The sequence below is a fragment of the Simochromis diagramma genome, unplaced genomic scaffold, assembly GCF_900408965.1.
Source record: "Simochromis diagramma unplaced genomic scaffold, fSimDia1.1 OVJJ01000337.1, whole genome shotgun sequence".
Classification (NCBI taxonomy): Eukaryota; Metazoa; Chordata; class Actinopteri; order Cichliformes; family Cichlidae; genus Simochromis; species Simochromis diagramma.
The window spans coordinates 2,144,205-2,156,286 of NW_024386982.1; the positions used below are offsets into that span (position 1 = coordinate 2,144,205).

At 39.8% G+C, this 12,082-nt stretch overlaps 2 protein-coding genes across 2 annotated transcripts in view; one reads left to right on the forward strand and one right to left on the reverse strand.

Moving 5' to 3' along the window:
• Nucleotides 1-4,614, forward strand: part of astn1 (astrotactin 1) — a 424,302-nt gene extending 419,688 nt beyond the window's left edge. The window contains exon 24 of the mRNA XM_040039526.1: nucleotides 1,143-4,614. Coding sequence (XP_039895460.1) covers nucleotides 1,143-1,380 — 238 coding nt within the window. The 3' untranslated portion in view covers nucleotides 1,381-4,614. The remainder of the gene's footprint in view (nucleotides 1-1,142) is intronic.
• A 759-nt stretch (nucleotides 4,615-5,373) lies between these two features.
• Nucleotides 5,374-12,082, reverse strand: part of pappa2 (pappalysin 2) — an 89,081-nt gene continuing 82,372 nt past the window's right edge. Inside the window, exons 26-27 of the mRNA XM_040039525.1 lie at nucleotides 10,412-10,510; nucleotides 5,374-6,623 (exon numbers count right to left, since the gene is read on the reverse strand). Coding sequence (XP_039895459.1) covers nucleotides 6,513-6,623; nucleotides 10,412-10,510 — 210 coding nt within the window. The 3' untranslated portion in view covers nucleotides 5,374-6,512. The remainder of the gene's footprint in view (nucleotides 6,624-10,411; nucleotides 10,511-12,082) is intronic.

Genomic DNA, 12,082 nt, shown 5'->3' on the forward strand with positions numbered 1-12,082 from the left:
TGACCGACTGCATTCCTACACAGTTCATTACCAGTTGACAAATACAAATATCTCAAATAAAGTCTAAACTTTCATTTAGTTGAAAATACAGCTGCTCGTATTATTTCCAGAACTGGATCCACTGAACATATAACACCTGTTCTTAAACAGCTTCCAGTTCACCTCCGTGTCAATTTCAAGATCCTGCTTCTCACTTTCAAAGCGCTTCATAACCTCGCTCCTCCATATTTACCTGATCTTCTCCACACATACTCACCCCATCGTACACTCCGCTCTTCTTCAGCTTCCCTCTTGTCAGTTCCACCTGCTCGCCTGACTACCACGGGACTCAGAGCCTTTAGTAGCTCCGCCCCGAGACTTTGGATGCACTTCCACCAGATCTCTGGACCACAAACTCTCTCACCACTTTTAAATCACGTCTCAAAACCCATCTATTCAGAATTGCATACAGCTGATCTGTCTGTATTAGTCCATTTTTACCTGCCTCAGCTTTGATACTTTTATGCTTGTGTGGTTTTGTTTTGTTTGTTTGTTTGTTTTTTACTTTATGCCTAAATTTTATTTTGCCATGTTTATTAGATTTTATTGCTGCTATTGTTCTTGTTTTATCGTAAGGTGACCTTGAGGGTATTAAAGGCGCCTATAAATAAAATGTATTATTATTATTATTGTAAAATAAATATTCATATACAGTGTATTTTATCTGATTTTCTTTCCAGCCCTACCATTTTGGAGTAAAGCTTTTAGCATTTTAAAGGCTAGCATGCTACCACCACTTAGTGCTACAAGCCCTCATAAAACTTCCTAAATCAGCTAACATTTCTGATTTTCTGATCTGACCATCAGTTTAGGAATCATCATTCATCTGTTTGTCGTTCTAAATATGCCAGTAAGAAGCTCCGTAAGTTCAACAATACTTGGTTCATTTATAATTTTGCTGATTTTTGGTTTTTTTAGGTGGAAAATGCAAAAAAACGATATTAAAAACGACTAACTGGATTGCAGTCTTGTGGCTCCATGTTTTTAGTGATGCATCCGTCACATGCAGGCTACTGACATATGTCAAGTATATACTTTTTGTGTCCATGTCTTAAAATCATCCACAACCACACTTTAATCCTTTATCGTCTTTGTCCCAACAGGAAGGCTGGCCTCATCCTCTCGCAGCTTGATGAGCTCTCCCCATGGTGTAAGGGTCTCCTTCAGGAGCCAAAGATCGGTCTTCGCAGGATGTCCCTCAAGTTCCTGTCCTGCCGTTACACAGACACCAAGGTCTTTGGGCTTAACTGGTCAGACATGGGCCAGGATGTACAAAAGGCATGTGATGAGCAGACGCTCACTGTCATGTATAACGACTACGGCGAGCCCAGGGAGCTCTGAAGGTTTCAGATTTGATTTAGACGACAACAGTTTACTATTGCAAATTGCAGTATTTGTATTTGTTGTCTCAAATGCTCCACATTATTTGAAAAAGCCATTAACTTTTTTAACTTAAATGGCTCCTGAACTAAACATATTTCATGTATTACGGTATCCAGTGGTCTCTAAAGTCAGCTCTAAAGATCAGCTAAGAAAAAGGTCCTAAATGAATCCACGTCTCTTTGCTGTCCTTTGTTAGACCTGAAAGACTTTAAGTTAGTAAACATAATGCAGTCGTTGATGCTTTCACCAGAAGCATCTTTCTTCTTGAAGTTGATCAGTTCTCACTGGTCATTCTTCACTGCATATAAGACTATGTTGTAATAAGTATTTTCTTTACTATACATTGTGATCTTATGGCCTGAAGCATCATTTTAGGTGAAGCGAATAATTTAGCATCAACACAAGCTTTATATTCAAATCAAGGCCGGTGTGTTTAACTTAGTGGGCATCAACATCCACACAACTCCAGCTCTCAAATCCAACTAACCCCACAGTTTTCCAGATTGAATCATTTGAGTGTAGGATGTCAGGCGATGGTGTAAATGATACTTACTTGTGTTTTGTTTGATCATGGCTCATAGATATGGAATTATGAAAGACGATTTGTTTTTTGATCATTTCAAATCTGTGAAACAGAAGGAAAGTGATTTTTTTCTCTTTAAAGCATTAATTTGATCCACAGAGTCACCTAGAAAGACAAAAAGTGGTTTCGTTCTGATTGGACATTTTCAGATTTAAACAGCTGCTTTGTGCCTACTTAAATCCAAAAGTATCCAAATCTTTAAATGTTTTGGGAAAACACAGGAAAGTTGTCCGCCAACCATCGGTGGCTACAGGAAGCCTAGATGCAATTACTTGATTCTTGGACCTGATTTGTGATCTGGAGTCAACTTCATATGAAGTTTACATATAAAGTTGGCTTAAAAGAGTCTGTCCAGTTCACTGTAGCCGCACCTTCACTGGCACATTCCAGCAACGGTTATAAATGAATATTTTTCTGCTTCAGTTTTTAGTGGTTTTCATCCAAATGTATTATGAATGAATGCAGCACCTGCAGCAGGTGAACAGTTGTGCTAGACATCAAGTATCTGATGATGTGAATAGTTCTGGTATTGGCTGCTTAGCTGCGTGTAGTTCCTTATTCATCGGGGGCATTCTGCTTTTAGCTGCTACTCCTCCATGTATGTATTTTGGATGAAGTCAGCTTCACAGTATGTAGTTACAGACCTTTTGTCTGTTTTCTCATCTTTCCAACATGCCGAAGAGTTCAAGACATGCAATATACTTCAGGATGTGTCGTACATGATACTGGGAAAAGGCAGTACCTTATAAAGTTCTGTTTCTATAACAAAGGAAAGATTGCATGTAGGCAAATAGAGATTTACTAGAAAAGCAAAACTTAGAAAGGGTAATTATGTAGATAATAGTCGGAGTTATTTTAGTAGTATAGACATTCAAGAGAAAGCCCTGTACATAACATTCAAAGTTTTAGTGATATAACCTGCTCAATGTAGTGTTATTTGCATTTAAGCTGTAGTACAGAAGGTGTAACAAGCATCAAAAACACATGATTTAAAATCTGTACAAATCCAATAAAAACTGTCAAAACTATCCTTCTTCATTGTTTTCAAGTTTGAATGTGATTTAATCCAGTGAACACTTTCAAAATGATCATTCTGTACTTAAGCTGTAGTTTAACAGCAGTTTAATCATCTTAATTTTACGTGCACTAATCCGGTGTGTTTCTTGCCAGCTTATTCTTATTTTATTTGAATTGACTCATGTTATTATAATATGGTATTTTGGTTTGTATTGTATTAACTGTTGCTAGTAAGTTATAAATTAATAGTTTATTAAACTTTAGCAAATAGTTCTTTTACTGTTAACGGGCAAAACGAATACTTAAATAGTTATTCTGTGCTGATTTTGTGCTTCTGGTGACTTTCCATATTTGTAGCTAATCACCTAGTTGTGAGGGTGAATGAATAGCGTCTAGTTACAAGTTACAAATGCCTAACTCTCACATTAATGTTTTATTATTACTCACTACTTTAATGATAACCCAGACAGCTAATATTAGTCATTGATAAAAGTTAACCAGCTAACATTAACAGGTGGTCCAGATTGAACATTTATGATAATTCATTAATAATTTAATGTTTCAAAACAACAGTTTTATTGACGAAATCTTTAAAAAGATGTGTTCATCTTTAAGACACTGAACCATGGTTGTTGTACTACTGTTGACATGTTCAGGTACTAGTGAGGGGACGAGCTGTGTGGCTAACAGTAACACTGTATGAAGTTCTGTCCTAACTGCTGTTAGTATCAGTGCTGCTGTGAATGACTTCATCTGATAGTCATTTTTAGTATCAGCCAACATCATATTTTTTTTAGAATTTTGTTATCAAAAGGTACCATTAAGTGTCAGTTCTAGTGAAATATCTAATAACTTACTAATGTTGTAACAGATCATATATATTAGATTTAACACAGATCAGATATAATAAGATGACACACGTTGTGTCAGAATGCACTCTAGTTTTGATTTGATATCATGACATTGTCTGTTAACAGGAAAAAGCTACTAGCTACAGTTTTATCCTCTATTAATTTACCATTTATTAATTCCAGTTATTTTTAGGTGTTACTGTTACTTTAACTGTAGTTGCCAAGTCAAAGGTTGATGTCAAAGAAAAAAGATATAAACGAGCAGGTGATTTTTAACAGTTCTCGTATGTGAATACTAAAATGAGCGCTTGTAGATTTTTGTATAGGCAGCAAATTATTTCAGAAATGCTTCACGTTAGAGCACAGTACGGTGTTTGACTTCTGTATATAAATGTACACCAATTGGTATTTTACATTTACATGTGCTTTACTAGATCCAATGATGTACTGTAATATCTGCTGTGTATCTCAGTCTCTGCACATTAACACACTGATGCCTGTTGTAAAACGACGAGCATACGGTTCTTAATCTTCTGTGATCTGTAGATGATACCTGGAATTCAGCTGAACTTTTGCGCTGAGCTAAACTGAAAACGAAATAACCAACAAAATAAAAAAAAGATATGGGGACCCATTTGAGCATTTCAGAAACATGAAACAACCATCTACTATCTGCATGCTATATTGTATGTGGCATCATAAAGTCGACTTTTTCACTTTGATCTTTGCTACTTCTGAGAACAATAAAAGAATATACTACAAAAAGTGGCTGTATAGATATTTTTCAGAGCTTACTAAAGAGATTTTGCATGTGCACACTAATTGAAATTCATATAATTACTTGCAAGTTGTTCTCAGCAAGTGCTCACAAACTGTTATACAAACTGTTGGAGCTACTTAACTATTCAGAGTTTTTGGAGCCACATTTGGACAAAAGGGTGAAAATTCAATTTATCAGCTAAAGCTAGCAAGCTAGGCTATCTAGCAGCATTACCGCACTGTACATGGGCATTGCAGAGAGAACTAGCTAATTATCAACAGACTAATAAAATACTGGAATTCCACTCACCAAACCGAAAACATGCCTCTTACACAGGCAGAACCATACAACAAGAAATATAAATGCTACAATAGCATAAACACAATGAAGGTGTCCAGTTGAATACTTGGATTAGTGAAAGTGAAGCTGCTTGTGTTGTTTGTCAATCAATTAGGATGAGTTATAAAAAAAATCTCTTTATGCTGTTACGAAGTATGAAATTATCCATAGAGCCCAACACTGCTGTTGAACCAGGCTGTAAATATGCTTCCCAGTGGTGTAAAGTTGGGTGGGGAGCCAACCTTAAGTAGAAGGACTTAAGTAGTAGAACTGTAGATTTAAATGTTTCATGTACTATGTTATGTTTGTTAGCTTAGCTGAATAGCACTAAAGGTTTCTATTTGTGGTCAGAGCATCTCATCAATACAACATGTAATTGACAGAATACAAGTCCACAGTTGTAAGGGTCAATATAAAGTTGCTATTTATTTCATAGAATATAAAGTACAGTTTTGTAAAATATGACAAACAAGCATGATTATACTTACTATAGATCCAATATAGTACTGGGGTAGTTTATTATTTCTAGATAATGGACACCAAAAGCTGTCTGACGTAAACACATGCAAGCAGATGTCTGTGCTGAGTGGATGATGTGACCAGGTTTCCCAAAGAAGTCTCCCTCTTTTTGCTTTTCAGTATACATCTTCATGTGCCGATATGTTTCAGTGAGCCCTTGAGCCAGTAATATTTGATGCTGCTGATGTTGTATTTATATAAGTAAACATTCTCTTTTGGGGTTCTTCTTTTTTTGGGAAGCCCTATGCACACATTGTAATCTACTGATACACGTTTGTAGTAGAAATATTACTGACCTGTGTGGCTAATAGGTGATCTAATACATGTGTTAGGTGATCCAAATATATTAGTCTATATATGTTAGTCTTTACATACATGTATCCACTTGAATTCCTAACGACTACAAGGATCCGAAGCCCGTTCAGGTACAATGACAGCATTTGGGCGGATTCCATGAGGAAACAGGAGACTTTGCCTCAGCATTTTTTAAATACAGTCACTGTAATTGTGTTTTTCCCTCGGTAGCTCTTCCTGTGAGGACTGTGCTGTACTGGACAGTTTCAGGCACATCCAGTTGTTTTAGTTGTTCACTTTCCCGAGACTAATCATGTCCAGAACAGTACTCGAGTCCATTTACAAAAGTGATTTGATCCAATTATCATGGTTTGAATTTCAGAGGGGACGATAAACTGTTCAGCCAGGCTCTGATGTTGAAAACAGAATTATCTTCACAAATCCAATAGTGAAGATAACCTTTAACTTCTTAACAGGGAGAGAAAACATATTCATGTGTGGATGTTGTTTTGCTGGACTGGACACAGGAATTCGAGTTTCAAACCACCATGACTCATATTTAATGCAGCTTTAACAGTAAAATGTCCTTTTATTGTACAACGCCCGACTTCAATCACAATCGCTGCGTTATAAAATCTTAAAAATGGGATATTCTGTGTTTGTTGTGGTGTATATTCTGTGGTTTGACTCCATTTAACTAAAGTTCAACTTATATCATCCCGCCATCTTATTGCGTCCCTCCTCCCTCCAAGTGCTTGGCTTTGCTCTTGTTCTCTTCTGCATCCGGATCCCGGCAAGTGCATTCATCCTGAGTGCAGTCAGCTCCAAATTGAATGACCTGTCAGTAAATAAACACAGCATTCAGTGCGTGGCTTCCCAAAACTGCTATATATCTTTCAGTCTGTGGCTGAAACACACGACATGTGACTTCTCAGTTTGTGTTGTGCGCATTCCAGTTCTTAAAAGATGACTAAATCAAGAAAGCAAACAGCCGGTGAGTTTGGTTTCCTCATCAAAGCCCAGTCCTTGCTTAGCTTTAATTCAATCTAAACCTATTCCATTGTAAGTGAAACAAAAAGCATAGAAACGAATTCTGAAAAAGCAGTGGGATAGGAAGAACTGTTACATCAGAACTTTGAGTGAAAGCAGAGTTATTGAGAAGGCCTCTCGGTGGGGTTGTTACATTTCAACTGTAGCAAAGAGCACAACTGTGAATGGCAAAAACAGACAATAAAGTATAAATTAGCTTGAACTGACCTAGCAGCATTGTGTTTGTGCTGAAAGCTAAGCACCCCTTAGTACTTGCTGCATTTCTTCACAGTTTCGAAGAGCGCTCCAACAGCCCCCCTGAGGCCGATAAAGCGCATGTCAAATGGTTCAACGTGGCCTTTGAACGGCAAGAAAAACCTTGAGGGTCGGGGGGGATGGGAAAGGAGGGCAGAACGCACCGCCATGGAGGTGAACGGATGAACACATGTTAAGAATCAACAACGAGAGGCTGCCAGCTCTTGTCTAGGAAGCGAGCCATCACCACAGGTTGCAAAATAAACTCTGGTGCCCCGTGAAGCAGTCTGTTGCAAGAAATGTAAACATTCGCTCTCAGAGAGGAGTGAGAGGAAGACTGAGCGAAAGAAGGCAGGGGAGAGAAAAGTGTAGAAGACAGAGGGAGAAAATGAGCAAAGGTAAGAAGGAGAGTTGTAGGTAGCAGTTTGTCAGCCTTCACTGCTGACTGCACCTATTTCTGGACCCTGACGGCAGGGTGATACTTTCGCTGAGGGCTCTCAAAGCGCTGCACAAGAGCAAGCTTCACTTCAAATGCCAGCACTCGCATTTAAGCCGGGCTGGCACGACCATTAAATGTTTCCCTAACAGCTTCATCTTGACAGAAAGAAAGCCTAACGAGCTCTGGATGGAGAGACCGAGCTTGTTTTTTTTGTTTTTTTTTTTACTTCATCCACACAAACAAAAGCCAAGTCTGTGTTTGAGAGATGCCTCCTGCTGTTTGCCGAAACCTATTCGCGAACAAAACCCGCATGACGAAAACGTTTCGTGTAGCAGCCCCACAGCCCTTTCTGGTTTGGCCACTTGTTGGACAAAAACAGACACTCCTATTAAATTAACGGAAGCGTGAGTGTTTCGACAGATGATGTGGCAGCTCACATCGTAACTTTTCCCTTTTGGCCAATCATTCAGTCTTACCTGATTCATCTCTCGAGTATTCCAGCTCCTTGAAAAGGAGTCAGCTGGCCCCACTAGGGCTGTGCGTTATGACCAAAATCTCATATCCTGATATAAGACATCTATCGTCCAATAACGATATAAATCACAAAAATGTAACATTTTCTGTAAATTCTGTGAATCTCGAGCAGCTCGACCTGAAGTGTTTCCAGCTGCGCGTCATGTACCTGGAGTCGAGTGTTTTAACCGATGCATGAAACGATACATTTTTAGACATAAGTTGTAACGGCCGCCGTTTTCTTTGTGAGTATTTATTACACGGCGTGCTGCGGGGAAAAGCCTGTTCTAACGTTTGAGTCTAAGGTTTATTTTTTAGCACCTGGCGGCTCTTTTTTAATTCTCATTCGTAAATAATCTGCTATTTCACGTGATTCAGTTTATTTTGAAAAGTCTCAACAGGATCTTGAGCTTTATTGTGAAAGGTTTATGTCGAACAAGCGGACACGCGGTGGTTTTACCGTCGTTGTTGCTAACAACAACGCATAAAAACAAAGGCTTGTCTGTCAGTAGTGTGGTTATATTAACTTTAGGAAATGAATATAGCCACTACAGCGACCATCAAAACCATGAAACAATATTGCCGTAAACAGTTTATTTTGCGACACCACGAAATAAACGCTAGCGTAAAATGAAACGACAGACGTTTTTATATCCGATAGATATCGTTATATCGAACAACCCTAGGCCCCACGGGATAAAACCAAACAACATCACATATGACTATTGACTCAAAATATATCAAGTATTTCAGATATGCACAGTGGCCACAGCTGCAGAACAATCTAAACATTATCAACATTATCTGTTTATGTTTAATGATTAATAATACTGAAATGTCATGAACGTCCAGGCTTTTTGTGTGTGGCGGCAGTGAAAATAAGCAATGTGGGTCACGCTGTGTTAAAAACCTGTAATTGCCTACACCTGCATACATCGAGCCCCATAGAAACAGAGAGTTCTGGAAAAAGACTGAGCCTTCATTACCCCCCCTCTTGCTCCATCACCCTGCTGGAGCCGCGGCAGTCAGGATGCACACTCTCATGGCTGTTTAGTTCACTTCCTTGAAACGACCCCCGCTTGCTGAGTTGCTGTTTTACAGTGGCCGAGGAAACCGCAGACCGTCAGACACCTCGCTGCTCCCACACTTATACCCTCCACCTCTCCCTTCCCCTGTAAAAGAGCAGTTAGTGGCAGTCTGGCAGCTCATTTATTATGACGGCAGCTGCAGACTCGCTGAACTCCTCCATTTAAGAAGGAGCTGCCAGTGAGTCATGGCGTGCTGCGGACATAAAGGAGACAGCGGAGGTTCAGCCAACTGTAGGCCATATGAATTAACAGGCAGGGCCCCCTCAAAGAGTGTCAGGAATATGTGGCTTTACAGTAGCCAAACAGAGTATATTTGACGGTGGTGGGAGAGCTGGGGAGTAAGTGACTTCCTAAATGTCAACAGGGGAGAGAAGTTCTCATGAAAGCACAGAAAAATAGGGGGAAAGATGTGTTTATGTGGCCTGGTTTCCACCACAGGCTGACCTGGGCTAACTCATTATTATTCATACCATTCCTCTTAGCCACTTAATATATACAGCAATCATTTAGCGCAATTAGTGTAACGCGATACGTTTGCATCTCGTAACGAGCATGAGCGAGCTGTCACCAGGGCAAGTATGTTAGGATGAATAAACAAAGACGGCCAGCGTGTTCCTCAAATAGAGGGACGTGCAGGGGATCCTTTGCAAGCCCAACAGAAAATTCCATTTTAAAATGCCATCTATGTTACACGCCTGCATCACACATTAAAATTGAAACCAGAGACGTTTACATTCAGAGCTTATTTTGGAACACAGCTTAAATAATACGGTGAAATTTGCGCTTCATGCCCAAGTCTGTGCCGACGTCCATCGCTTCATGTCGAAGGTGTGAAAACAGCGTAGCAGCGTGATGAAAACCTGCTTATTTACAATTTGACTGGAAAAGCTTGTGCCGCTAGTCTCCTCCGTTGTTTAAAATACAGATGAGGGAGACTAAATAGGCGCAGTCGTTAACAGGAGCAAGGGGAAAGTAGCAGGGATCTGTGCTTGTTTGCTTAGCAGAAGTCTCCTGCACAGTGCTCGTGCCAAAAGACACAGATTTCTACTACTGCAAACAGGAAGAATCTGCCTTTGAATCGAGCTTCAGCTTCTAAGCTCCATCTTCATTGAAAATGAGGAAGCCAAATACACTTTTTTTTACAGTAGATTGAAGGTTCTGTTTATTAAAAATGACCCAACAAATAATAATAATAATGATAACAGTAATAAATAGCATAAACAAATTAAACCTGATTGTATCAAAGCAACTGAAATGGATGTGTGTCTCCTTGTGTGGCTCTGGAAAAGTTTGTTTGTGTACCTTCCTGGTGGAGAGTGTAGATGGGCAGCAGTCTCCTCCATCATACTGGCAGTAGGCCCTGTTGTTTATGGTGTCACACCAGCCGTCCCCTCCAAAAGGCTAGACACAAGTTACAAACAAGAAACACTGTTATGGTTGGAGAAATAATCCTTCCCCAAATATGAATTTTACCTTGCACAACATGAAACACCGGGAATGCCAAAAAAAATGACTCAGCATCTTCCCAGAAAACAGAATTTTACTTAGTGGCACACACTGCCACACAATTAAGTTGTTTGGGACATATTTCCATGAAACAAAATATCAAGGAATCAAAATAAACACTTGTGCTGAATAATCAGAGGCCAATTCAACTTGTATATTCAGGCATACCAGGAAATCCATCTTGTGGTCACTGGCAGCTCTGGCAAAGCTCACGAAACCGGGTAACTAATGAAAGAGGATGATTGCTGTCTACTGACCGAGATAGGTCTGGGTGTTCAGCTCAGTGGACAAGTGGGCATGTGACTGTACCAGCAAAGCACTTCCCAAGGTAGGTTAAATAAACCACAGTCACACAAAACATAAAGAAATCTCAATCACAGTTAAAGATGGCTTCTTACGTCAAAGATGATTACATCTGTGGTTACTGAATACAACAGCTAAAGTTCTGTTGATGTAACAGATGCATGACTTCTTGGCTTTGCTGCTATGGAATATGCCATGTGCAAACATTATTAGCTAGCTTAGGTAGGTGACTTTTAGCTGGGCCTTGAGTAAGCAGTCAGCTGGACGCAGGTTAGAATGGTCTGCCTGCATATCTGAATAACAGAAAATCAAAATTAGACTGAACATAGTGTTGGTGGTGGCGTCCAACAATTAAGGTTCAGGCGTGCCATGAGACTTTGTTACAACCATATATATAATGATGAATTGCTCTTTTACCGTCTCAATACTTTGTAGGCACTCAATTCCACTAAAAATAACCCGGAGTTTCTGTCAAACAGAACCTCAGTCCATTCTAACAGTTGGGAATGGTGGGAATTATGAGAGCGTATACAACAAAGACTCTGATTAACAGCAAGGATATGTCTGTGAAGGTTCTCAGTCATCCAGGTCATCGTAGTCTAAAGAGCTTGGAAAGAAAAGCGTCTGGAAATCTTTAGGTTGCTTGAAGACGTTTCACCTCTCATCCGAGAAGCTTCTTCAGTTCTGAGGTCAAATGGTCCCAGATTTAAGTCCTAGGGAGTGTCCCTCAAAAGGGTCATGAACCCCCTGTTGATCCTCTGCCTAATCACACGAGTCAAGATGCGAAAACGGACGTAGGTCACAATCGGCCAAGGTTTCGGGTAAACCCGCTGTAAAACCTAGCCCCACCCTATCATGTGATTTCCTTGGCTGGGTTTGTCTTTCTACCTCCTCTTTGACTCCCACCACCCTCTGGAACACAAACTTGGAGTAATCAAGACCTTACAACACCGGGTAGAAAATGTTCCCTCTAAGCCTGAATGAAGGGAAAAAGAGGGAACACACACATGCAAAGGAGGCTCTTAAAACATGTGGATATCCTAATTGGGCTTTCATCAAGTCAGCAAAGATGCACAGAAAAGAAGATCGGACACCAACTAGGGAGGATAAGAAAGACAGACGCAACAACATTGTCATCTCCTATGTAGCCGGTGTATCAGAAAA